Source organism: Apteryx rowi, unplaced genomic scaffold (genome assembly GCF_003343035.1).
Source record: "Apteryx rowi isolate R43461 unplaced genomic scaffold, aptRow1 scaffold_301, whole genome shotgun sequence".
NCBI lineage: Eukaryota > Metazoa > Chordata > Aves > Apterygiformes > Apterygidae > Apteryx > Apteryx rowi.
In genome coordinates this window covers 24,331-49,870 of record NW_020449431.1, presented here as the reverse complement: position 1 = coordinate 49,870, position 25,540 = coordinate 24,331, and the positions used below count along the sequence as shown (strand labels likewise).

The 25,540-nt window shown below is 37.9% G+C and overlaps 1 protein-coding gene across 1 annotated transcript in view; it reads left to right on the top strand.

Annotated features, from left to right (window-relative positions):
- LOC112968127 (receptor-type tyrosine-protein phosphatase kappa-like) overlaps positions 1-25,261 on the top strand; it is a gene marked incomplete at its 3' end in the record, with an annotated part of 131,617 nt that extends 106,356 nt beyond the window's left edge. Inside the window, exons 4-6 of the mRNA XM_026070005.1 lie at positions 9,124-9,205; positions 11,078-11,193; positions 25,087-25,261. Coding sequence (XP_025925790.1) covers positions 9,124-9,205; positions 11,078-11,193; positions 25,087-25,261 — 373 coding nt within the window. The remainder of the gene's footprint in view (positions 1-9,123; positions 9,206-11,077; positions 11,194-25,086) is intronic.
- Between the last annotated feature and the right edge of the window lie 279 nt (positions 25,262-25,540).

Below are 25,540 nucleotides of genomic sequence, written 5' to 3'. Positions count from 1 at the left end.
TTTCGAGTTAGTTGCCTTTCCTTTTATATGAAGTTTCCTTCCTTAGTGTTTTGTGTTCTGTATTCATTAAACATCTATTAAGCTGCCCGCCACTTGCATTGGAACCACCGTTTGTTCAAAAATGAATTTTTTCATTTTGTGTTTTTACACTTTAATTGCTTCTTGGGTAGAGCTGGTTTTCAAGCAAGCTGAATATGAACCTTCTTCAAAGAAGTGGCAAAGGATGATAGCTTCACATTTTCATTTATTTGAGTTTTGCTGTAGAGAAGCAGTATTGAAAAGAAAGAAGAGAGCGAGCTACGTTCCAGTCAACAGTCTGAGTGGTGGATAGTGGATTTAAAAAGTGGTTTTGAACAGCATCTTAGCTGGGAGCAAACAGACTGCATGGTATGGGCTTGACTCTCTGCAAGAGTGTTTCAGACTGTATTGGTTGGTGTTCTGAAATTAAGAATTTTAGGTATTATTCTTCTCCTTCAGTATGGTCTAGAAAAAGTTGTTTTAGACAGGGATATGCAGGATGCAACTTGAACCTATGAATTTTGTCTGTTGGCTTCAGTCTTTTTTATTGGCTTTTTTTTTTTTTTTTTGCTGTTCATCATACACTAGTTCCATGATAGTGTCATTTTGTTAATTGGATATGGAAAATATCCAGTGGTTGGAAAACTGAGAATTTTATTAATCTATACAGTAATCATGTAGATGCTACTTAAAGCAATAAAGGTTCTGATTACTGAGTGTGTTTGGATGCATCTTTTATTTGGCTGGTGGTATATATGCTTTGAGAAAGAGCTTAGTAACAATTTTTTTTTCCCCACATGATCGGGGTTCCCAAAGGTCCCTGAAAGGCAAAACGTACCAGTCTCTGTACCCTACTCCAGGCTTAGAAAATACGCTGGCATCATGCCAAACTTGTACAGCCTCTTTTTCCAGTAGCTACCCATGTTCAGAAAGGACTGCTTCTGTCCTACTGGAAAGCTTATTTGGAAGATGCGTATTTTCTCAAAGTTTTGATCTATCATGATAATAAGTGAAGTATTATGTACTTCACTGTGGTTCTTGGCTTTTATTTCTGTGGTCCCAGTTTGAGGCATTAAATGTCATGATTTACAATACTGTCAGTGGTTCTGTTGCCCATGGCTAAAAGTTCAAAGTATCCTGCCTTTTCATGTAGTACTATTTTTATTTTTAAATCTCAATAATTAAGACCTCTCACCCTTAAACAAATGTTTTAGTTTATTGAAGATTTTAGGTCTACAGACTATGTAAGCTTAGTTTTTCTTCGACTTTTTCAGACAATCAAGTGCGGGGTGGGTTTTTTTAAGACTGTAAGTATTCCAAGATGATAAACTGCTAGTGCTCAAAATCCAAAACAGCTGTAACTCTTTTGTGTGTGGTGCTTCATCCAGATGATTTCCAGGCATGACCCTAGAAATGTTTGGCGTAAGCAACTTAGGAGAAATAAGCGTAGATAAGTGGAAAGATGTGAAGTGTTTTGCAGTGTTCCTAACTTTCATAACAGGGACCTCCAGGGTCGCTGTTACATCTCTAACTTCTGCATCAGATAACTCTGTCATAGAGTCCCTTTTAAAGGTTTATTATACCCCATTATAATTATGTGTTTTGCTGCAGCATGTTTGTTAGTTGTGGAGGTAGTGTATGGTTATCAACTCTCCTYTTGTTCAAATCAGCTCACCTAAAGGTCACCTACAATTCTTGCTTATGTGTGGGTTTTATTGCTGGAACTGAGTAGATGAGCTGCACAAGTGAGTGAGAGAGAAGCTTACTTACAACCAGTAAATTCTCTGAAGATTACACTTTGGGACCCCCTGTGTGTTTGATATTGGAAGCATCCCTGGCTTCTGCTTCTCAAGGTGCCCTGCAGTGCTGGTTTATGACCTCTGGCAGGATCCTCTGGCAGGATCTCCTGGCAGATCTGGTGGGCATGTTTTCTGGAAGTTCCTGGCCAGAGAAGGTGAGCTGAGATGAATCTTGGAGTATAGGTTTCCCAATGTTTGGTGGCCTTAAATACATTTTTGGGGGTGAGAGGCAGTGTGTAGGTCAAGGTTCCCTTTGAATGACTGAGACGGTTGAAGAACCTGAACATTTGCTGACCAGATCTGTTGGTAATGTTGCTAACGTGAGAACAAGAAGACAGCCATAACTCCTTTGTTTTTAAATCTCAGGAGATGCATTAATGGAGAACAAGAAGTAATAGGGTGTTAGCTAACCAGCAGAATTTAGATTCCAAAGTTTTCACTGAAGTGTTTGATTTACTGTGCTGAAAATTCTCCTGGGCCCYGTCAGCAGAAAAGCCTGCCTCACAGCATTACTTAAGCATTCAAATGGAAGTMATTATGTTTTCATGGTTTCTAAATTAGTTCAGCAAAATTATCTATAACTTTCAGGAGGGAAATACGTTTTATGTCAACAACATTTTTAAGATGTTAGGTAAAAATTCTAGATGTCCCTTCCACCTGTCTGTTTTCAGCTAGCTTTCATTAAGCTTTTGGCTTGTAATATATGATACTATTTTCATGTTTAGATTAATTTTCAGTTTCTTGGCAATTAAAATTTTTGTTTAATATTTAAGACTGTCTTTAACACTGCAGAATCATTAGATAGAATTAAAAGCTTGTCAATGAATAGGATTTGTTAATGTTTTATCATTTTATGTATAATCGGTCTTGCTGTTCATGGCTTTTCATCTGCATAAGGTTGTTTTACTGCAAAACTTTATTGTTTAATCTTCGCCAATTTTGGTTGTAGTATATGTGGAGTTGCTCTACTGTGCTTTCACAAAAATTAAAATAACAAAATGTATAAAGTAGAAAAAAGTAAACCACTTAAAATTTTACATTTTAGATTCTTATGAAAGATTTTTCAGAGTTTTTTAACTGGTGAAGTTTATATTACTCCCACTGCTTCATTTGGTTCTTTTAAATTCATTTCTTCTTCATTTGGTTTATTCATCAGCTGAATAGAAATGGTGTGGGAGCTGCCAAAAATAGATCAAAATACATACCATCAGGATTTTGAGTACTGGAACAAGGAGAGAAGAGCACAGTTTCAAGTCATTCTGGCCTCAAGTTAAGGTTCACCAGTTGTTTTTTGTACTACAGTCTATTCTAAACATGATACCTTCTGTTTCTGTATAGTTTTTGATCCATTTACAAATTTTATTTCAGATAATTAAGCTGGTAGAAACCCTCCTATAGCTGGACAGAGGTGTGTTGAATGTTGAACGCTCCGTGGAAACTACAAAGGTCTTTGCTAATTGTGGAAACCCATCTCAAATCTCTTTTCAGCTCTTTTTAATTAGAGCCTAGCAGGAAAAAAACAGTCAATGAAACAGTGTATTTCTTTTGTAATCTAATTATTGTATGGATGTTTGTTTCATAAATATGATTGCCTGAGAAGACTCTCATCAAAACTATGGGAGGTTCAGGCGTTCACCCATATTGCAAGTAGTCAGACTGGTCAAGCAGAAGAGGGACAAGGAAAGTCTCTGAATTCACACTGAAATACCCTGCTTGGTGTTGATGGTGGTGTCTGGTTTATATTTGGTAAACCGCTTTTACAAATCTAGGGAGAATTCTGTTCTAAGGCTAGGTAGGCATCACATAAAGCAATAAATGGAATATTGAATTGCTGAATCTAGGGCTGTGAAAATTAACTATGAATGTTTTTTAGAAAATAGGTATGAGAGCCAAAAATAGAGGGAGGTAGGTCATTGGACTATTATGCAGAGTAGCCCCAGAGGTCATGTATTTTCTGAAAGATGGAGGATCTCCTCTTTGCTCTCACGACTGCTGGAGCAGGGCTGTAAAGTCAGGTGCTCAGCCTCCGAGGAGCATAGCCTAGTTGTGCCAGTGTTGGATTTTTCATGTGAATCTTTCATTCTCTCCTGTTTGCACATGAAGAAGTTTGATGTAAAATATGCACCGGAGCAAAACTTCTTTCTGACCTTCCCATATCCAGGTTAAGCTCTGTAAGCGCTGGGCTACAGGGCTGTTGTTTCTCTTCCCCACTTATCTTTTTTTGCTTTATTCACTAGGTATGCTTTGGGAATGCTTTTTTGGGACCACTGGATCAAACATGCTAATAAGGAAAGTACCTAAATTTTGGATCTTGCTAAGACTAAAAGAAATTTGGTGAGGCCAGTCCTTAGGTAGTTTTGTACATGCCTGTAAGAGCAGGCTTAGTCTTTATAGAGATCAGACGATAACTTGTTAGACCTGTATAGAAATGTGGGGATTTAAGCAGTTCTTAAGCATTGAACTTTAGCAGCTAAATCCCTTTGTGGGTCTCTGTTACAATAATTAATATATTTTTTTGCATTCAAATACTGTTGAGTATTTAAGTTGTTCACAAACGTTCATTTCTGGAATAATACTGGGTGAAGAGTGGTTGTCATCATCTGCATTTTAGAACTGGGATGTGAAAGCAAAGTATGTGCTATTTTGCACTGCCTGATCTGAGACAACTAAAATTGTCTGTTCTTTGCTGTATGTTGCACGTCATACATTCAAGGTGACCTCAGACTGAGTGTCAGACTTGGAGCCCTTTCAAAGGAGTATGCAAGCACATAGATAAGGGTGATTTGGTTGATACAGGCAACTTGGATTCCAAAAGGCTTTTGACAACATCCCTCAACAGAAGCTTGTAATGAAACTAAGCTGCTATTCTGTGAGAAGAAAGATACTTCCATAGACAGATAATTGTTTAAAAGAGAAAAAAGAGAAGGTAGGAATAAATGGTCAGTGTGCCCAGAAGAAATCTCCAGGGGAATCCTGTAAAAATTTGTGGTTTTCAGCATATTCATAAATGACCAGAGTGGGGGCAGAGAATGGTGAAATGAGAAGGTGAATTCGTTTGCAAATGAAAGTGGCTTTAGCCTAGCGAGGACAGTAGCTGATTGTGAAGACCTGCAGAAGAACCATACAAGAGTGAGTGATTGCATAGTCAAATGGCAGGCATATTTTAATGTAGAGTTATAAAATAATGCACACTGCATAAAATCCTAATTTCGCACACAGAATGATGGGCTCTGAGTTTAACATTAGCACTCAGCAGGAAGATCATAGGTTTCATAAAAACGTCAGCTCAAAGCTCAGTGATGATCGAAAAAAGCAAGCTAAGCGTTAGGAATTGTGAGGGATGGAGTACAGAATAAATTGGATAATGATATTATGCTATTGTATAAATCCATGATTCACCTCCATCTTGATTACTGTGTGCCAGTTCTACTCTCATTATCTTGAGAGAGGATAGTATAACTAGGAGGAGGTTCAGAGAAGGATGAGGAGGATGATCAAAGAAAGGGAGTGGCTTCTATATGCAGAATGACCAAGTAATCCAGGACTTTTCAAACTTTAACAAAACAACTTGGGAACATACAATAGAAGTCTGCAAAGTCATGAATAATATAGCAGAATGATTGGGATTAATTTGTCACTGATTTGGGTCATTAAAGGAAGCCACATACAAAACAGATGAATGGGTTTGGCTTTTAATGCTATCAATAATAGATCTGTGGATTTGCCCGAATGATACTATGTTCTCTAAAAGTTTGCATGGCTTTGGGGGGAAAATGGGTGAATATATATATGGATGAGAGATGCATTGCGGGTTGCTAAATACACAAAAGCACATCCAGTATGGGGACTTTTGACATATTTTTGTTTGCATCTGAATTCAGGCACTTCATAAACAAGGACACACAATTTTATTTGGAAAAGGTCGATGTAAGGAACTATTCAGGCATCACATAGGAACTCTGTAGAAAATCCAGGGATCAAATCTAATTCCTCTGAGTAGCATCTAGCTTACCTGAGCTTTTCAGYATTTCCCATTCTCATTCATTGCACTGACTCCTGTATCAAATGAGACAGGATAACTGTTTCCAGAAGTCTTCTGTGTACAAGCCTGATTGATCCCCAGAAAACAATCTATCCTATCCATTAAATGAGGCAAATATGTTTCAAAATATGCTATATGAGGATACAATTAAATTTGTAATAAGAGAAAGGGTATTTATAGTTGCATAGGCAATTAATGTTTTCTGACTAGAGTGATAATCTGAATTATTTTTCAGCTAATATACAAGCATTTTGCCATTATTTATAGAACTGTAAACTGAACAGCAGTTCAGACTGGCAGGATTCACTCCCAAATTTATCCATTAGGATAAACTTACTCTGGTGAAAAGAGTAGTCGAACCATCTATTTTTTCTCAAATACTGTGTGTGTATGTGAGAAAGAGAGAAATACCTCAGTTTCTGGTCTGACTTCTCAGCATTTTAAATTGYTGTCTTTATTTATATAAACAATTTATTTTTTTTATCCCCCATTCTAAATGTGGGAAGGTATTATCAGATTAAAACATGAAGAGAATCACATAACTTAGCTGCACCTTTTACTATATAGTGTCTGTAGTTATGAATGCTTCACATCTGTATTCAGACTGCTTATGAATGTTAATAAAAAGAATGCAGCACCAKGTGTGTGAAATCTCAGCTCTCTAATATCTCTCTCCTTGTAATCACTTTATTTTCCTTTGTCTTACTTCATAAGCATTACTCCCTATAACACTCGGTAGGTTTCTTACCTTTTCCCATATTTCAGTGGTCTCTCCTCATGAGTCTCCCTATTCTTCCCAGTGAACTTTTCTTCTTTTGATAGCTTTCTACTCTTGAAGGAGTGGTGATGGGGAGCAAGTTACCTTTCTTGGAACATAGGACCTTTAATTAATCTGGAGGAGGCAGAAAAAGCAAGTATATTCCCACCCATGTCTCAAGAAAGGTAACTGTGTCCGTTCTCCTCCTCCTCCTCCTCCTCCTCCTCCCCCCACCCCGGTCAGAGTAGGAAGCTATCAATATACAGAGGAAGGACGCATATTTACATGATGCTAAGGTTCCCTGAGAGCTGGATCAAAGTTATTACCAAATGAATTGGTAACAACCCTCTTCATAACTAGATATACATTTAATCTACTGTGTTTAACATTTCTTTATTGAACTTTGAGAAGCAAAAAGTTTTCAGAGTTTATTCATGTATGTGATAGGATYGTATGGAGATTTAAAGAAATTGGTCTGTCAGGCTTAAATACAATATTTATTTCTTACTGAGTTATTTGATTGTCATCCCCACCATATAGCCAGTATAAAAGGGGTGGGGGGAATGGATCCAGGCATTTAAAAGAGGAAAAAATGGAATCCATTTATATTAAAATTTTCCTTACTGGGGACAAATGTCAGCTCTCTGAAGATGTCTGAGAAGTTGGTAGACRCTGTCCGGCAGTGCTGTGTTTGGAGATGTCATTGAACAAGCAAATGATAGTAGGATGCCCCCCCATCACTGAATTCCTGTCCATCAACCTCCCTTCTCCTGGTGCTGTAGTTGGCTAGGGCAGGAGGAGGAGGCAGAGAATTAAGAGGCTTCTGTGACTCARATGTGGTGGGTATAAATAAAATGGCAAAAGTGGGGAGAAGTGCAGCCAGAACCTCAGCAAGAGGTTCTGCAGAAGCTGGAAGAGGGGCTGTAGCCTGGTGCTCTCAAAGTATATGTGCCCTGCAGGCTTCCTCTTCCTACAGTAGGAGCATGAGCTAGTGGACACTGAACATCTTGAACATGTTCATATCCACCTTTCTGTGGCAAATTTTCTTATTTACAGTTCTGGTAGACTGAAGAAATAGCTCTGAGTATAAACAGGCCTACGGGGGTTTCTTGCCTCTTTGGTGGGAAGAGGCGTTGCACTTTGTGGCTGGCTGGGATGTGAGGGTGAGGAAATAGAGTGAGTGGAGCATAAGCACATCGATGTGTTTCTGATGCAGGGTTCAGGGGCAAGTTGAGTGAACGCCAGGTGTCGTGCTAAAGAGAGTAATTTTTGTGAAGCAGAGGTCCAAAAGAAGCTGCAGGGCTTTGGGGCTGGTGGCAGCTGCTTGCTCATAGGACTCCCTTGAGACAGAAGAAAGTGCAGGATTCAACATGGCCGTTACTTCCTAAGTGGGTGCAGTGTGGATCTCCTAGTAAGAAGATCTGAGAAAGGTCCTCAACAGGGATGGCTTTTACCCACTCGCCTGCAGGGTACAATGGGTTATCAGTACATTGCCTTCACTGCTCCCTCACATTGTCCCCAAGAATGAGAGATGTCAGCTACTGAAAAGATTGCATGTAGTGTAGCTGATTTTCTCACTGTCTTGCACAGAAGACCTCAATGGTTATTTATTTTGGGCGATCACTATTGTAAGTTTATACCACATTGCTTCAATCAAACTTCTTTACTGTTGTGCTTTTCTTTCTCATATCTTCCATTTAGTCTAGAGATTCATGCTTTATTTTCCCTTCTGATTTCTGTCCCTTTACCCTTCCTATACTCTACTTTTTTTCAATGTAGCAAGGCAGTATGAATCTTGACAACAAATTTGTTCTGGTCAGTTTGACATTGTTTTGCCACATCTGTAGCAAAGGGCAGCCCTGTGCTCAAGAGCAACCTAAAACCAATTCTTGTTTCTGCTTGTCTGGAGTGAGACAAGAAGTTGGGATGTGAACACGATCTCTTCATTTGCTCCACACACAGCAATTTCCCTATTGCCTTACCAGAATAAAGAATGAAGTTAACTGCTACTGCATAAAACTCATGCTACAGCTCTTTTCATTGCCACTGCGGAGTGCTGCACTATTTCTGTGCTGCTGCATGTTTTTTTCTGCAATTATACTGCAGAAGATTACAGGTGAAAGTGGACTGCTCTGTGCCCTGTACAAGAATGCAAATTTTGTTAAAATTGTTGGTCATTTGTGTACTGTGATGTTGAAGCTATCTGCAAGTAATGGTATTTTTCAGAAATGAATCATGTTTATATGTTTACTGGAGTGAAAATAGCATGCAATTAATTGAGGTAATAAACATGCTTTTCTGGTGTGCCATAAGCAGCAGATCCAAATTCATGTATTTGAATGGTATGGAACTACAATACATTAAGTAATAAATATTCCATTCAGTTGTCAAACCTAGTAGGAACTTCAGCTAAATGAAAAAGCAATGTGTCTTATATCTACACACTTGCCATTGTGGGAATTCTGTAGAAATGAGTGTTGTAAACATTTTTTCTTTCATTTTGGCAGGTAATATTTGAAGCTGAAGTCTCAGATGGGAGAAATGGCTACATTGCCATTGATGACATCCAGGTTCTGAGTTACCCTTGTGGTAAGCAATGATTAAGAGCTGCATTTTTCTCTGTCTCTTCAGGACACATTTGATAGTGCTGTAGACTGCTGCGTTTTCATCACTTGATCACTGATGTCCTTTGTTCTTTCAATCATATTTCTGTTGCAACTTCCAGGGGAAAATGTACTATTGCGGTAGTGATTTACCTAGGTAAAATCTTTTTCTACCATAAAGTATTCCATGAATATAAAAGCGTAAAGCTTTTCTTCAGCACTAGTCTTTTTAGTTGTAAATAGTTGGTGTGCATAATCAAAATGGGTTTTAATGGTAGTGTGTAATTCACTGATTACATTAAGCTTACTTGGCAGATGCATGTTGGAGGTTTGTTAGATTTCATGCCCTTGTTCTTTTTTTCTCTTTTCTTCCTCAATTTTTTTTAATGGGCAAAACAGGTTAAAAGAAAAATATTGCTTCCAGCTACTGAAGGGTTGATTTTTGTTGTTTTCTGCTTTTTTTTTTTTTTTTTTTTTTTATTTTTGGGGGGGGGGGGCTGTACAGCTTACAAACATTTCTAACCCGATCGGAAGAGTTGAGAAAAAAGGAAATATTTGTTTTTCCCTGCTTAATCCTGGGGAAGAATTACACACATGCAAACACAAGTTGTATGAATTCTAATGTTGTACTAATAAAAAGGTGTGAGGAAGAAATCAATAGTGTGCTCTTCAGTCATTTGTTATCACCATTCTTTTTGTTAATTTGGTTCTATTCGACTCTTCCTTACTTTGCCCTAGACGTCCCCTTTCTGAAACATAATTTTATTGTAGTGTACCTCATGGTTTTTAATTTAATTACTTTCCAAAAAGATCATAGTACAGCAAAACCCACAAAATTGGCTGAAATATGCCAAATAATAAAGTTGCAAGTGCAATCTCACATTTTATTATCTTCTACCTCCAAATCTGTTAAGAGCATAGCTCTCATGGGCTCCCAGGCTTAAGGGAGTGTTTGAGTTACCTACCTACCTTTTTGTATTTCAGCCAGCATGGCTATATGATCTCTGTATTCAGCAAAGCTCCGCTTGGATTCAGTATCTGGTTTTTGTTTTGTTTGAAATAAGTGACAAAACAAAAGGCACTTGAGTACAGCCATGACAGGAGATTATCAGCATGATACAGTATTCAGATAAACTCTTTTCTGGTTAGTGATGTTTAAATCCTATTCCTTCCAAATTGCTGCCTCTTTTTTGTTTATTTGTTTGTAAGCACCAAGTAATAGTAGTTCTACTATTGTTTTAGCTACCAGTTTTTGAGAAAGGGATGGGTGAGAGCTGTGTAGCATATCTTTTCCTCCAATTTGTCTGTTGGCTTTTTTACATCTAAAAAATCCTTCAGGTGATTCAAGTGAGCTTTCCTAGGGGCTTTGTCAATATAGGGAATAGATTTGTACTGAAATGTTATTCGGTGGCACAAGTAGTTTCATTAAGTAAAATAGTAGAGCTCAAAGTTACGTTGCAAGTAATCTGGATAATATCTACCTTTTTACCTGAGCACTGTCCTGCTAATTGGCTTCTTCTCACTATGACAGATTTCATACAAAAGAAATACTTGGGGATAATTTTTGTAATGTGCTACTGACATTTTGGCATTTGATCTCCTCCTTTTGGCTTTGATTTGTAAAAGACTTTATAATAACTCATGTACAACGTAAAGTAGTAGAATACCGGGGAGAAGGGAAAGAACTAGAAGCACTTTTTCCTTCTGAACTGAGATGAAACAAATCATTTTCTTTCTTCTGTTTCTGTTTTTTARCCAAAGGTTGTTATAATATACATCTTTTGGGAGATAATAACATTGCTGGCACTTTTTTTTTATAATAAGCATCGTTTGTAATTTTTGTTTTCCACCTCTGCAGATAAATCTCCACATTTCTTGAGGCTGGGGGATGTAGAGGTCAATGCAGGGCAGAATGCTACATTTCAATGCATTGCTACAGGGAGGGATGCAGTGAATAACAAGTTATGGCTCCAGGTAAGGCCAACTCATCCAAGTCTATTTGGCTAGAGGACAAGCTTGTTTCTGGAGGTGAAATATTTAAATTCCTAAGCCTTTTTTCTTCTGCATGTAAACTGTTTAGTTTAAGTAAAATTTTACTTTGATTAAAAGGAGAAACATATAAACAATTTTCTTGGTTTAAAATTAGAAAACTGCAATGGACAGTGAATAAAGGTTTTTCTTTAAGCCTTTGTGGTCCTTTTCTGCCTGCAATCAACACCATTGTATCAAAATTTATTAGCAGTAAATACATATAATCAGCATTTGATATCTAGTTAAACACAGATGTAATAATAAGCTGTCATAATTTTGAGAATGATTTTATCATAAAAATTATAATTAGTGCCTTGGCCAAGCAGGTGGCAGAAGGAACATGACTGTGTTTGTATGTGCGCACGTGTGTGTATCTTATTTTCTCAACAGAGTATTTAATAGGACAGCATAAAAGTAACTGCTGCATGCTCTCTTTGTGTCTCTCGCCATAATGGGGGGAGAGGGGGAGTTTCAACTTCTATCAGTAATTATTAGAAGTATGTGTGTTTAACATAAGAGATGACTAAAACCAGATTTTTTTTTTCTTACTCTAGAAAATTTTAAGCTTTTTTGAGGGTTTGTGGGGAAGGTTGCTTATAGTTAAGTAGACCAGTTAGAAGGATTGCAAAAGTTCGTGCTTACTCCTTTAAAACTGTTATGTTGCAACTTGACATGGATAAAAATTCAGTTCAGTTGTATGTTTGCCTTTATGTGCACACTTCAGAGAGCTGGTGCTTAAGGTATATGTATAAGCTATCTGCTTTATAATGGTTTTCAAATATGCCCTTTAAAACAGAGCTCTTGTTTTCTTTAAAAAATGTGTATTTCAATACACTTTCAGAACTTTATAATATATGTATTTTTGGCAAACATAATACTTTGAAATGAACTCTAATCAGTTCTTCCCAATCTGTTTGAATTCTCTTTTAAGAGATAATGGGGCTGACAGATCTTGAGCAACAGGTACATATAGGTGTGTGAGAAACTTGGAGTTTCAAAGGGAGAATCTTTTTAATGGATAGAATGAGACTGGAAAAATTGGATGGTAGGTAAAATATATTGCTGGACAAATATGCTGCAATACCAAACCTCACATAAATCTAGCAGTAACTGCATTGCATTTAGTGAAAAGGTATCTTATCAGTAGGAATTACCTGTTTTTCATGTCTTTGAGYAGCAACTTGTTTAAATGGAGCAAATATAAAATGCATTCTTTGAGGAAGAGGAGTCCAATTGCAAACATTTGCCAAACTGAGCACATAAAGCATGCAAAATTAGCCTGGATTAGTATCTCAAAGACAGGGCTATAACAATAGGAGCATGCAAGAAACAAGGTAAAGCACTACCTTCGATGGCAAATTGGTCAGAGAGGCCTGAGGGAGGCAGCCAGCTGGAAGTCTTCCATACCACTCGCGCCTCGCAGGCAGATAACTTTGACGGATTACCCTGTCTAACTTTCCCTCCCTTGAGGAACCCAGTTAGCAGCCAGAACAACTCAGAAAACATATGTTTTCCCCCTTCATATACTTCATGGGGTTTTGTATGTGTGCGCGTATCACAGAAATGGGTGCTTTCTGATAGCGTAAAAGATCACAGATGATGATTCTTTTGCTGGATGAGGAATGGACATTCCCTTTGACCTTYGAATTATTCTGCTGTTATGAAGTGCTCTGATGTGCTTGAAGATAGCTTGCTACTGAATGTGTATGCTTGGATTTAGGTTCCTGTTTTCCCTTAAACAGTGCCAAATATTCACCAATTTAAAGGTGACCCGTATTTCTTCTTCCTTCCTCATCATTCCAAGCCTCTGTTCTACTTTCCCAGCATAAGTGCAAATTATCAACTTTAGCCCTCTGAACTTCCTTCATTAAACAGATAACAGAGCAAGTTACTGCTCCTGTTGTGCACAACTAATAGTGAATTGACTCTTTTCCTTAAAATCTGGGTGGAATATGTATGTGGCCCTGTGAGGCTTCAAAGCGTGTGACTTGGGAGAGGTTCACTTTAACCTTTGACCAAACTAGAGATTCAAAGTCTGAATACCCAGGAAGGAACAGCCAGCAGATCAAATCAAGTGCCTAATTGTTTTTGAGATCCCTGAGCTGAAACATTCCAGGAATGTATTTTTCTCATAACAACAAAAGCCATTGCAAAAAAAATAATAAAAAGAAATGCAAAAGAAAGATGCTTTTGAAGTACGCTATGTTAAAGAAAATAGCTTTTTGCTATGTTTTTATTGAAAGAGAAAAGATATTTCCTTAAAAAAAAAAAGCAGCAAAAAATTGCTAATAAAACGTATTCTTTGATAAGTAAAGATCCAAAGTGTGATCTGGGACACTGGGACTTTTTATGTCTGCAATTATCTAAGATCCCATTTGCTTGCATTGAAATAATAGAGTTTTGCAGTTACAGCCTTCATTAGCCAATGTGCTCATGCTCTCTGGCTCTCCCAGCCCTCTCTTTAGAGAGGGCTAAAGTAAATTAGGCAGCGGGAAACAAAAACCAGCTGCCTGGCTCTGTCTTGCCAATTGTGCTGTCAGGCTCTGTGTGAAGTCCCACAGCTGTGTAAGCCAGGCTTAGGCTGAGCTGCCACAAGCTGAGCTTTTCTCTCCCCCTCCCTTCTCCATACTAACCTGGAAGCTTTTAGCTGTCCAGTAAGTCAGTTCAGGAAACTGAGCTGGCTGAAAAAGAATTTGGCCAAAAATACAGGTTGTGTGGGTTTTGGAGGAGGGAGGGTGAGAAGAGGTTTGGTGTTTTTTGTTTTGTTTGTTTTTTATCTTGATTCATGTCTGAATCGCCGAACTATATAAGCACTGCTGGCACATGGGAAAAGATGAGAATGATTGGTCAGAAGCAGGAAAGAGGACTTGTAGCAGCCTGAACTTAAGTAAAAGTGATCTTAGTAGCATGACCTATTGTGGTGTCCCATGCCAACTTTAATTTTATATTTATTGGGAAAAAGCACTGATAATACATTAGATGATCTGTGTACATGCACATTTGCACGCTTCGGTTTCTCTCTGTTTAATTAAGTGCACATACCTTTGTGTGGCTGAAACTAAAAATAGACGAGAACAGGTACAGCATTTCAACAAACTGAGTCTTAAGTGTTTATTACTGTAACACCAGTCTTTTCATCAGCTCAGATGATATTCTATAAATATATTTCTATAAACATTTCAGACAAATAGAAATTAACATTAAATTGAACTTCTGCTGGCCTTCATGCGCTTAGATTTTATTCTTGCTTGTTTGTTTTTAGATTGTATCTGGTTTTGTGTCCCCTTTCATATCCCCCTACTCCACCCTACATTTTGCAGCCCCGCTGGACCAAGGTCTGGACAGTCAGAGCTCTGACATTGAAAGATAAGCAGTAAAGATAACACAAGTCTTTTAAAAGTTGCACCTGCATTAATATAAAACAAATGTTTGCAAAGATAAAGAGATTTAACTGGTTGAGCAAGAGGATCTGAAACATACCTTTTGTGAGAGGGCGAATACTAGGTGTGGGAGCAGAAGGACAGACATGAAGCTCTGAATTTTTTTGTTTTTCAGCATAATATAATATCAAATCTGTTACACTTATTTATTGAAGCGTTTTCTTTGTGCTCCCTAATTATTGGCAAATTCTGAAAGAGTTTCAAAATCCATAGGTTTTGTTTGAAGTGAGTATTGATTTTTCCTTTTAAAATAGATTCAATCTTGGTGTGTATCCTCTTTTTGGCAACCCTCACACCTTTTGATTGTAATGCTGCTGGTTTTTTTTCCCTCAGTATTTTTTTTCCCTCTCTTAAAATTTCTACTGTAGAGAGAAAATAACATTTGTAGTTCAGTGCCACTGTATACACTGAGGCATTTGGGTTGTATGATAGGAATCTACAAGCCCAAGATGGTAACCCAGGATTTCTTCATTCACAAAGGGAATGCATACATTTTCAAGGAAAAATGTATGACTTTTGGTGCTTCAGTATGCTTTGTCTTTAAAATTTCAGAAGTTAACAGTAATACTTGCTGAAAATTCTTTAATATAGGAAATGAACATAAGTGTGTGTGCATGTATATATAATCTTAAAAGGTTTGATATAGCATATCATAAAAGGCTGATCAGTTGTTGCCCACTTCTGCTGATTTTCTCTTTTATTTTTTAACCTTTTTTTGAAAGGACACTTTTTCAAGAATAATATTTATTTCATTTATTAAAATTTTGTGCACCTCGCTTCTTTGTTCACCTTGATTTGTTGAATTAGTATAATTAAAACCCCTTTTGATTCTGTTTTTTTCCTTTGAAATACCATGCATTCCAGTGGAGTTATGTCAATAAATAACCTTGCAAACAAGAGTCACATTAATCCTGGTTTCTGGATGGATACATATTAAATATTAAATATTTGAAAGATAGTGCACACAGAGAACATTCTAACATTGACATGCAAACATGGAGGGGGGGAGATCTGTTTGCCTGTTTGATTTTTGTATTGTGTGAAGAAAGCTTCCACAGTTTTAAGCTTCATTTCATTACTAGGTGTGGAAATGGAATCGGCTGAGTAGAATAAATAACATTTTGCTGCGTGAAGTGTCTAGAAAGCATTATGCATATTGTCCAGCATTTGTTCTGCGAATTTAATTGGGATATGAGAGCAATAGGGTTTTTTGCATAATGGGGCTGGGTTTAACTGATTCCTGAGTTGGGAACAATTGTGACTCCCGTAAGCCCAATAGGATTTGCGGTGTCTTATCAGTGTCCAGTTTAACTGGACACTTGCACAGTGCAGAGAATAGAGCCCTTTGCTAGAACATCTGCTAAACCATATGTCTTGGCACCTGGTTCAGTTGGAGATAACTGCGGCGCTAATGAGTCCATCCATCATTGCTGAGTTTTGCATTAACATAGCATCGGATTAGGGAAAGCRGCTTGGTCTGGCTTTGCAGGCGACCGTGTTTTGCCACGGTCTCCGGTGGTGCCGTTTGCTTTGGTGAATCTCAAATCAGAAGGGGGTACCGCGTGCATTTAATACACCACTGGTAATCCCGGGCAGATTGTCATCAGAGCCGTGGCAAGGGGGCCGATCTGTCGGTGATAGCAGTAGGCACTGGCTAAGGGTCCCGCGGCCAGGCTGCCAAGGCTGGCGAGGCAGCGCTGCCTTTGCCTGCGGAGAGGCTCATCAACATTAATGCAGTGTGATGCATCTCCTCACGCAGCCAGAGGAAAATGCCTCTCCTTGTGGAATAACAGATAATTAAAGCAATTGCCTGAAAGTAATAATTGAAAAAGTGAAATTAAAAACCATTATGGAAAATAAAATGCAAATTGCTGTAAAAACAATGGAATCAGGCTGACCTCCCAGCAGTACCAACTGTTATCAGATGATGAAAGATCACCTGTGCAGCTGGACTGTGACAGCTCGAACAACTGGCTGTATAACGCTCCCTTTCTGCAGGAAACTCTTGTAACCCAAAATGCTATGTTTACCAGGATTGCAAGTTTTGGTATTGTCCTAGAATTGGATGTTTAGCTGTCATGGCTCTTTCTGAACGTAAGTATTTTCAGTAATTTTTGCTTTTCTCACAGCATTGTTATGCCTAAGCAAAATCCAGCCTGAATTTACAGGTAGCTTTGCAGAAATTGTGTATTTTGGGGAACTTTCTATTTGCTTCCTCTTTCTTCTGTATTCAGAAGTTGAATGTGTGGATCGTTATTCAGCCCTGGGGTTTTGGGAGTGGGCCTTGGGCCTTAGGCATAAACCATTTAGCTGCAGGCAAGTGTTTGGAATCTCTCAAATATATATATTTATATAATAGGAAGGTCGTGTCAAATTTAATTTTATTTGCTCTAGTTTGCATGTTTTTACTTAGAATTTTTCATAACTTTCTGATGTAACTTTGCATTTTGAGGTCCCTTTACATTATGATACGGTCAATTGGTAAAGATATTGTTTCTTTAATTTGATGATGAAGCATTTGCTCTTTAATTGCACCTGCTGCTCGCAATTTTTGTGACTTTTGAAGAATGATTTTTGTTAGCTTGAAGAGATTTTTACAAATGCTGAAAGTTAAGGGGAACTGAGGAGACTCTTGAGTGTTAGAGAACCTTTGCTGTTCTCCCCCCCCCCCCCCTTTTTTTTTTTTTTAAATATATATGGCCTAAAGAAAGTTCAGAGAAGGTGTTTCCAAACACCTTGTTAGCACCCTCAGGACTTCGGTTGTGGAACATGATGCAGATTTTTGGTAACCTTTTGGTTATTGGTCAGCTGTCAAGTTTGTTGACTCTTTTTGTTGTTGCCATTGAAGTGAACAAAGTTAGTTAGGCCAACTTGTCCTGAGGAGGAATCAAAGCCGCAATGTCTTGCGGAGGCCTGGGGGAGGAAGGGGGACAACCCCTCCCGGTGGTCTGCCCTTGGAGACTGAAAGATCCTCCGGAGCGGTATTTCTCTGAGGAGTTACTGCTTGCCCACCCCTCACCTTGGTGACCTGGGAGGCAGCAGGCTTGTATCATGAGTGTCATCCTCCTAAAACACCTGCTGACTTGTAACCATAAATATTATTGAATTGTGATACTGAACCTTGCTTTCTCAGCCAGTAAAATGCCACTCAAGTCTAGGTGAGCTTACCTGTATCTTGATTACTAGCAATGGTAAATTGCTTATAAGTTCCTTTTTTGTTGCACTTAAGGATTGCACAGAAACTTCACTTCCCTGATTTTTCTCATTATTGGTTGCTTTAACTTATGGAAATATGTTTTTGAAAGTGAACCACAGAATATGGAAGCACAGAGGGCAGCGCTCATCTTTTACAGTGGCCTATTTGATCCACACTTTTGCCTCAGCACATTTGTTCTCTGATAGACATTGTTTTTAAAAACATTTTTCAAAGATTCATGAAAAGGTGGCTTAAAATTATATACATAGCTACTTTTAAATGATTTAACTTATAGTTTATTCTGTATCACACACTGCTGACTCCTCCACTGCTACAAAGAATACCGACCAATGAGAAATACAGTATTCATAAGTTCATATTTGATATTTTCCTGCTAACTTGTTTGTTTCACAAAGGCTTTTTTTTTTTTTTTTTTAATCTTGCACTCTGTATTCATTTTTGCGATCTATGGCATTTAATCCTCTACTAACCATTCTCCCTCTCTCCTTCCTTAATTTATTAGCCTCTTGGATAAATATGGCAATTTCTTCTAGATCCCCAGTCATTTTACCTTTCAACAACACTAAATACCATAATTCTGCTGGGCGTAATTTAATTCTGCCCCAGTTAACTTAGTCCTCCAGCCTGTGTAGCTACCGGTCATTTAGTTTACACTGGAGTCTTTGGAGTTATCATCCATGTAGGTCTTCCCTAGGGACGCTGCTGCTGCTGCGGCTGAGGTTGGAGCATCAGCCCTTGGGGAGCTGTGCTGCTGGATCCTCTGAGGATGCTGCTGGAGGTCAGGTTGTGACCATATGTAACATGTGGGATCTCTTTTTCTCCTGCTGCCATTTTGCAGTTTGCTGTTATAACAACCGTTGTGGAAGTTTGTTTCAACTTGAAATATTTTTGGGTTTTGCTCACTGTGTGAAGTCATGGTAGTATTTCTTGAAGCATTCAGTGGCATAAACCTGTGGAAATCAGATACATGAAATTAAGATAACCCTCATAAAAATGTTCTGTTATAAATTCCCTGACCATTGGGTCCTTTAAGCCTTGTCTATTAATCAGTGCATTCAGGTTGTCTCCTCAGCAGTGTGGTGTGCTATAGGGAGCCCCATGCCCTAGTTTGCTCAAATAGCTGTGAGACTTTATGAATTACAAAGGATAAAATCATCTGCTATACTGGGCTTCTTTTAGAGAAGGGTAAAAGCATCTGCTGAGAAGTTTCTGAAGAACTTTGTTGTGTGATACTGGTCTTCAGTAATTTTTTTTGCAAATTCTTTCCGTCACTGTCCTTTCCTAATTAATCAGATTTTTTTTAGACCGACAAGATGAATGCTGTAGTTAAGTGTGCTCTACTCAAGATGATACAAACCTTCAATCATTGTGTCCAGCATTTGTATTTCAGTGTATGCTGTTATTTTAAAGAAAATTCAGCATTCATGAACTATAGCTTTTTGAAAAATTCTTTTTAAATATATATTTTGTTGCATGTGTTGGACTAGATTTAAAATAAAATGTCTTTAAACTGTCCAGAGAAAACAAACATGGATTTTATTTGTGTAATGAAATGGCTAGGGACACTGTAGAATAGATTTTGCTATTCTGCCTCCGTTGGATTTTATTATACTAAAGTAAGTTAGGATTGCCACCTATGAAGGGCCAGATGGCTCTGAATTAGATTACTTCATGAGAACCATTACTTTCTTCAATGGGAAGTTCAATACGGCATCAGGGGATTTGAGCTACTTCTAAATGAGTAAGATTGAATAACAGAAGTATGCGTGCAAGTCTAAGGCATTAAAAGTGATCTTGAATTTTTCTTCATGGTTGTAGCATGCAAGATAGAATTAGTCTCATCATATTTATTCAAAATCTTCAGTTTATATTTTCGTGAGAAAAAGCTGTGTTGCTTTCTCTGCTAATAAGTGAATGCATGGTTCTTTGGAAAGTAGGATCTTCCTCTGTTTTGCTGCATTTGGGGCGACCAGCAAGTTAAAGCAGGTTATAGTCTGTATTTCATAATTTCTCTTAAAAAAAAAAAAAAAAAAAGAAAAAGAAAAGAAAGCAATAGCCAATTCACCTCAAATTGTATACTAAGAAAAAGATTGGACTATCTAGGCATATTTTTCAAACAAGTACACTTCTTGTTCCATTTGAAATATGGATTGATTAGGTTAAAATCACATATTTGTGAATAAAGTCAACTGCAAAAATCCCGCTTGTTCAGTCATTTTCTCTTTTGTGAGTGAGGAAAATATTTTTTTTCTTCATTTTCTCCTTATGGTAAGTAATTTTATACTTCAGTCAGTTAAAGTTTTAAAGACTCAAGAATGTACTAAGACATTTGTGAAGAACATTGTATTTAGCAAGGTTTTTCTGGTGGTTCTACTTTCTGTAGACCTGCCTTGGTTTGGAGACTGTATTTTAAATGGTGTAAAAACATATTCTGTGTGTGTTATAAACTGCCAGACAGCAACACGCAAGTAAAATAAAGGAAGTCTAGCTGTTATTTGTATTGTTTCTTTTTTATTCCCTCATGGTTATTTTTGTTTTGTTTTTCCAAAACATCTTTTGGCAGAGACCGTGCATTATTGCTGATCTTCAAAATGTCCCCATTCGACCCTTCTCCCTCTTGCAAAAAAACCCAAAACCAAAAACAAAACAACCAGCATTTCTCACTTTACACAGTGGGTAAGCACCTGAAGATTTTGGAGCATATTCTGTGCAAATTCCCTTCTCCCCTGGCTGTCAGCAGGTGCGAGTCCCCAGATGCCCTGGCGGCAGCCTCTCCCGCTCTTCTGCCCTCAAGCCAAGTTGTGATCCCACCTTTGGGGACAGAGTCAGGGAAAGAAACTCTGGTGCAGCCCTGGCCCCGGCGCCCCRCACAGGCTCTGTGGCTGCACACTGAATTCGCTGAGGAACTGATCCACCTCTGCAACTCCAGTATTATTAATCTGGGAAGGTTATTTTCCTGAGGAGTTTTATGCAGGAATATATGAAGGAAGGCAAAGAGGGAGGCAGCGGGAACTGCTGAAGCGAGCCGGGCTGCCAAAGCCATGCATGCGTAGCTGCAGCCCAAGCGTTGACATCTCTTGCTCTCTGGAGGCCTCCCAGCATAGAGCTGAGAGCCTAGGAGGAGAAACAGCGTTGGCTATCGTTATTAGCAGTGGAGAGGACTTGTTCCAAGGTGTTTATGCTAAGAAAGGAACAGGGATGTGTGAGGTTGAACTGTCCAGGCTGATAAAAATCACTRGTATGAAGAAGGGGCGGGGGGGGAAGGGAGAACAGGAAAATTTAGGTTGGACATCAACATGGAAATTTGTGGTATCTTATTGTCACTTAAAAAAAAAAAAAAACTTTCTGACTGGAAAAATTGAGAAAAGCAAATAGGTTTTAAATCTATATTAGAAAATTAGAAATACAACTAAATTCTACCAGGTAAATAAGCCGTTAGAATTCAGATGTTTCTGTTTACATTCAAGTTCTGAAAGATCCACTGACATTTCATTTCATGTTTATTAAATGCTTAATTTCTTTCATGAGAGAGAAGAGAGAAATTTTAAGGCTAATTGTTCGTTTGCCTGCTTGCTTTTTAAACAGAGTAGACTTTACTGTCCGTTTTTTAATATAGATGTTCTAGTCCCATTGCCTTAAAATAAATTGCTGCCTGCAAATAAATATAAATGTTAAATAATTTTTATAACATCATATTCCTATGAAATTAAAAATAACCCCAAAGTCATAGAGTTTTAGGTTTAAAGTCGTAGATTTAAAAACCTGAAATGCCAGAATTAAGGGAGGTTTTTTTACATGCTTGTATATCTTTTAATCAACTGTTTACAGCATGTAGTTCTTTGTGAGGCCCACAGATATTTTCAAGAAAGGAAAAAAATCTGACTGGTGACCTCTTGTAAATGAGCAATTCAGGGTTATCGAATCAGACAGCAAGGGACTGGAGGAACCAAGGATAGCACAGGGTACAGCCATTACCTATTAGTATAACTCCACATTAATTTTAAATCGAAATTTTAAAACCCAATTGAGCAGCATTTTCAAGCTCTGTTCAGTGTGAGCAGGACATAAATTGAAACAGTATCTGTCAGAAACCCTCTAATAAGCAGAGAACACTGCTGCCGTTCTTTCCTTTCTTTTAAAATCAGTAGTAGTGCCCTGACATTAAAAAGAAAAGTTTAATTAAAAGATGATGGCAGTGCATCTGAACTCTCACTGCCTAATGGCTTACTGGTGTAAGACAGATGTATTGAAATGAATGCAGGGTATTTTCTTCAACATGTATTTTTAAGTGAGAAATCTCTTCTGCTTGAACTTCTGATCATTTTAATGACTGAAAAATATTTTAATGGGTAAACTGTACATGAAGATAGACCTTGAAGATGTAATTGCACAGTTGGATTCACAAGAAAAATCCTAATACAGAGAAATTTGAGCAACTACTCTAAGTCTTGTAAGATAAAGAAGTAGTAAATCACTAATGTAAATAGCAAAGAAAATCCTAGGTTTTGTTGTTGGAGTAGAACTGTGAAGCTGTTTAAATTTCTTTTTTGATTAATTACTCTAAAAGTGCTTTGTTATTTTGGTTAAAATTAGAAGCCCAGTTCACTTTACTTCTCTGGCATTAAGTATGTAAACTAGCTGATGTAAGCAAGTTTTCAGCTTTGGAAAGTAAATTTTTTTTACAAAAAAAGCTTTTTGATATGCTTATCTGCTGCTGGCTGAGTGCTTTACAGTGAGATTTAAAGCACTGAACTTAATGAAAGAAGGGCCTTAATTTTAGAAAAACATCTCTGTTACTTTTTTTCCCTTCACGGTAGAAAAAGAATCATTGTATTACCTGAGTTACTACTATCATATCTAGTATGGTACCAGATGTAACAATATGCCTCTATTTAATATATTTTGCTGGATCATGTTAACAATTTTGTGCCAAGTTTGTGTTTACTGGAACAGCTGCCATTTCCTAACCTTTTTTTGTGGTGTAGTGATCAGAACACGCATGGTGGCAGAGCAGAGAGGCGGGAAGGGAAGAAAGTGCCACAGGCTTTATGTAGTTTAATTACTGTAGGCCACCAGATCCAAGTTTTATTTTAAGTTACCATTCCAGAGAGTTCCAGTTATGACTTGTTTAAGCCTCTGATCAAACCTAAGGGAAAAAGGTAGCTAGAAAATCTTGCTTTCAAATATAGCTTTCGCTATCAGGAGAAGCTAGCTAAGGGGAGGGGGAGAGGCGTTTCTTACAAAATGATTTGGCTGTAGTTGAAGCAGCAGTGAAATAGAGCCTCTGACATCACCCCTCGTTGGTGTCACAATGCAACATTTATTAATTTCATTGAACCTTGAAGTTCAGTAAGGCCTCCTGTTTGTAGGAAACTTTAAAAATGTTTTTATTTAGGGAGGAGCTGTCTGAGTACCCTTTGGAAGTGTCTCTTATTTTCTCTTTTGGAGATCTGTTTTACTTTTGGCATCTAGCCGTATTGTCTGGTTCGGTCCCATGGGCTCAGCATACCTTTGGATATAGCGATAGTCCTTGGTGGCTCCCTGCCATTTCTGGCATAACAGCAAAAAGGAAAAAAAAAGGGCGGGGGGAGGACTGGTTAGGTCTTTTCAGCCGTCATGAAATAAGGAAGACTCAAACCAATACAACTGCTGTTGATAAGGGTTATGGCATGGTCTGYGTGGTGGCTTATCAGTAGACTGAAGGAGGCTGAAATCTGCCGGGATCGTATTAATGAGCATGTTCACGCAAGGGCTGCAATGAAGCACGGGAATAGTGCTCTGTGACTGCTGCAAGGACAGAAGAAGCTAAAATTCATCCGTTTAAACTTTATTAATAGTTAAAATGAATACTTAGAGTGAGTTTGAAACAGCACTGAATCCCTCGCTAATCTACAACAAAAGTATTTAAAGTGATTAACCCATGCTAAGATCACAAATGGTAGATGTAAAAATAAAGTGTTTTAGTATTATGAAGTACTCCTGACTGTGACAGAAGGCCAGTTAATATACACATGCATCATAACTCATCTCCCTTTGCTCCCCTCTGTATTTTGCCACAGGCTTTCAGGTTATTAAATTCTGTGGCTCAGCTGTACTGCTTCTCATGTTAGACAGAAAGCTCCGAGTTTAAGACCTCAGTGATGTCCCTCATTTCAGGGGTTGATTAGAGCTAAAAATGTCCATGGGAGGTCATGTTTTGCTACATATCGAGCAGAGCAGGCAATGTAGTTACAAAGGGAAATTAGGATGTCTTTCTGGAGACWGAGCAAAGCTGAGTGTTCAGAAACTGCATTCTGGTCTGGGAATAACATGTGGCTGATCCACAGGAGAGAGAGGGGACATTGTTTATAGACAGTGGTGTGTGTTGTTTTATTATTTTTTCCTACATTAATTTTTGGGGGAGGGTCTTTTTTTTGATTAAAATTGAAATTCAATTCATATGAGTGGAGATGAGGAGAAAGTGTCACATAAATGGCAAACCTGTTTCTGCTCTATTGACACATGCCCCAATCAACTCTAGAAGGACTGAATTTTTCAGTGATTTTTGGTGGTTATGATTTTTTCAGAACTCTGTAAGCCCCTTCTAAATTAGATGCATCATTTCTCTTCTAGCAGTTCCTTTCCCTCCCCTTTTTATTTCAACTAGCTTTAGATAGATGATGCATAGTATAACAAAGGTACAATTTCAGAAGGTATTGAATTTGGATAGATAAAAGGTAAGCATTAAAAAGGAAACATTGGCTGGTTGCTGAAAAATAGCTGCTGGAAACCTGTGAAATCCCTCTATGCCAAATTTGTTTAAAATTTTTTATTTTGTTTAAGTTTTCTTTTTACAGTGCACCAACATATCTGTTGTAATTTTATTCTAAAGTTGAATGAATTTTCTCAGGAATGCAACTGCTCAACCACCTATGAGAGCCTAAGAGGAGTAAGGTGTGCTCAGTCTTGTGTGGCAGTGCAAACCCCTGACCATGGTTTTCCCCCCGAAACTTGATTCTGAAATGCTTTTGAATACCTGCCTATCTCTTGATGGGACCTCAGCGCTGTGCTCTCCTACCAAGGAAAGGTTGCACCGGGAGATGTGTTTGGGGTCTTTTTACATGCTGTTTGTATGATGATCATGATAAATGTCTTTGTGTTCTTACAAGATACCTCTGCATTGGTTTCTCTTATTTTCAGAGAAGAAATGGGGAAGATATTCCAGTTGCTCAGACTAAAAATATCAATCACAGAAGATTTGCTGCTACCTTTAAGTTGCAAGAAGTGACAAAAACTGACCAGGATTTATACCGCTGTGTAACTCAGTCAGAGAGAGGTTCTGGAGTGTCAAATTTTGCTCAGCTTATTGTTCGAGGTAAAGTTTTAATTTTATCCAGTTAAATGCTCTTAATACCAATGCTTTCTACTTACACCTTCATCTGAAATGATTATACAAATGTAGCACTATGAGGCTCTGGAAATTGCCATAAAACAGGAGTGTGGTTAGCAAATTTCTAACTTTTTTAATATGTCTCCATATAAAAACCGTAATCTTTGAATTCATGTAACTTGCCCATATGCAATTCAGTAGATGGTGTTTGTTGAACTTAAGGTGAAAACTGATTAACATTTCATAAATATTTTTACAGATATG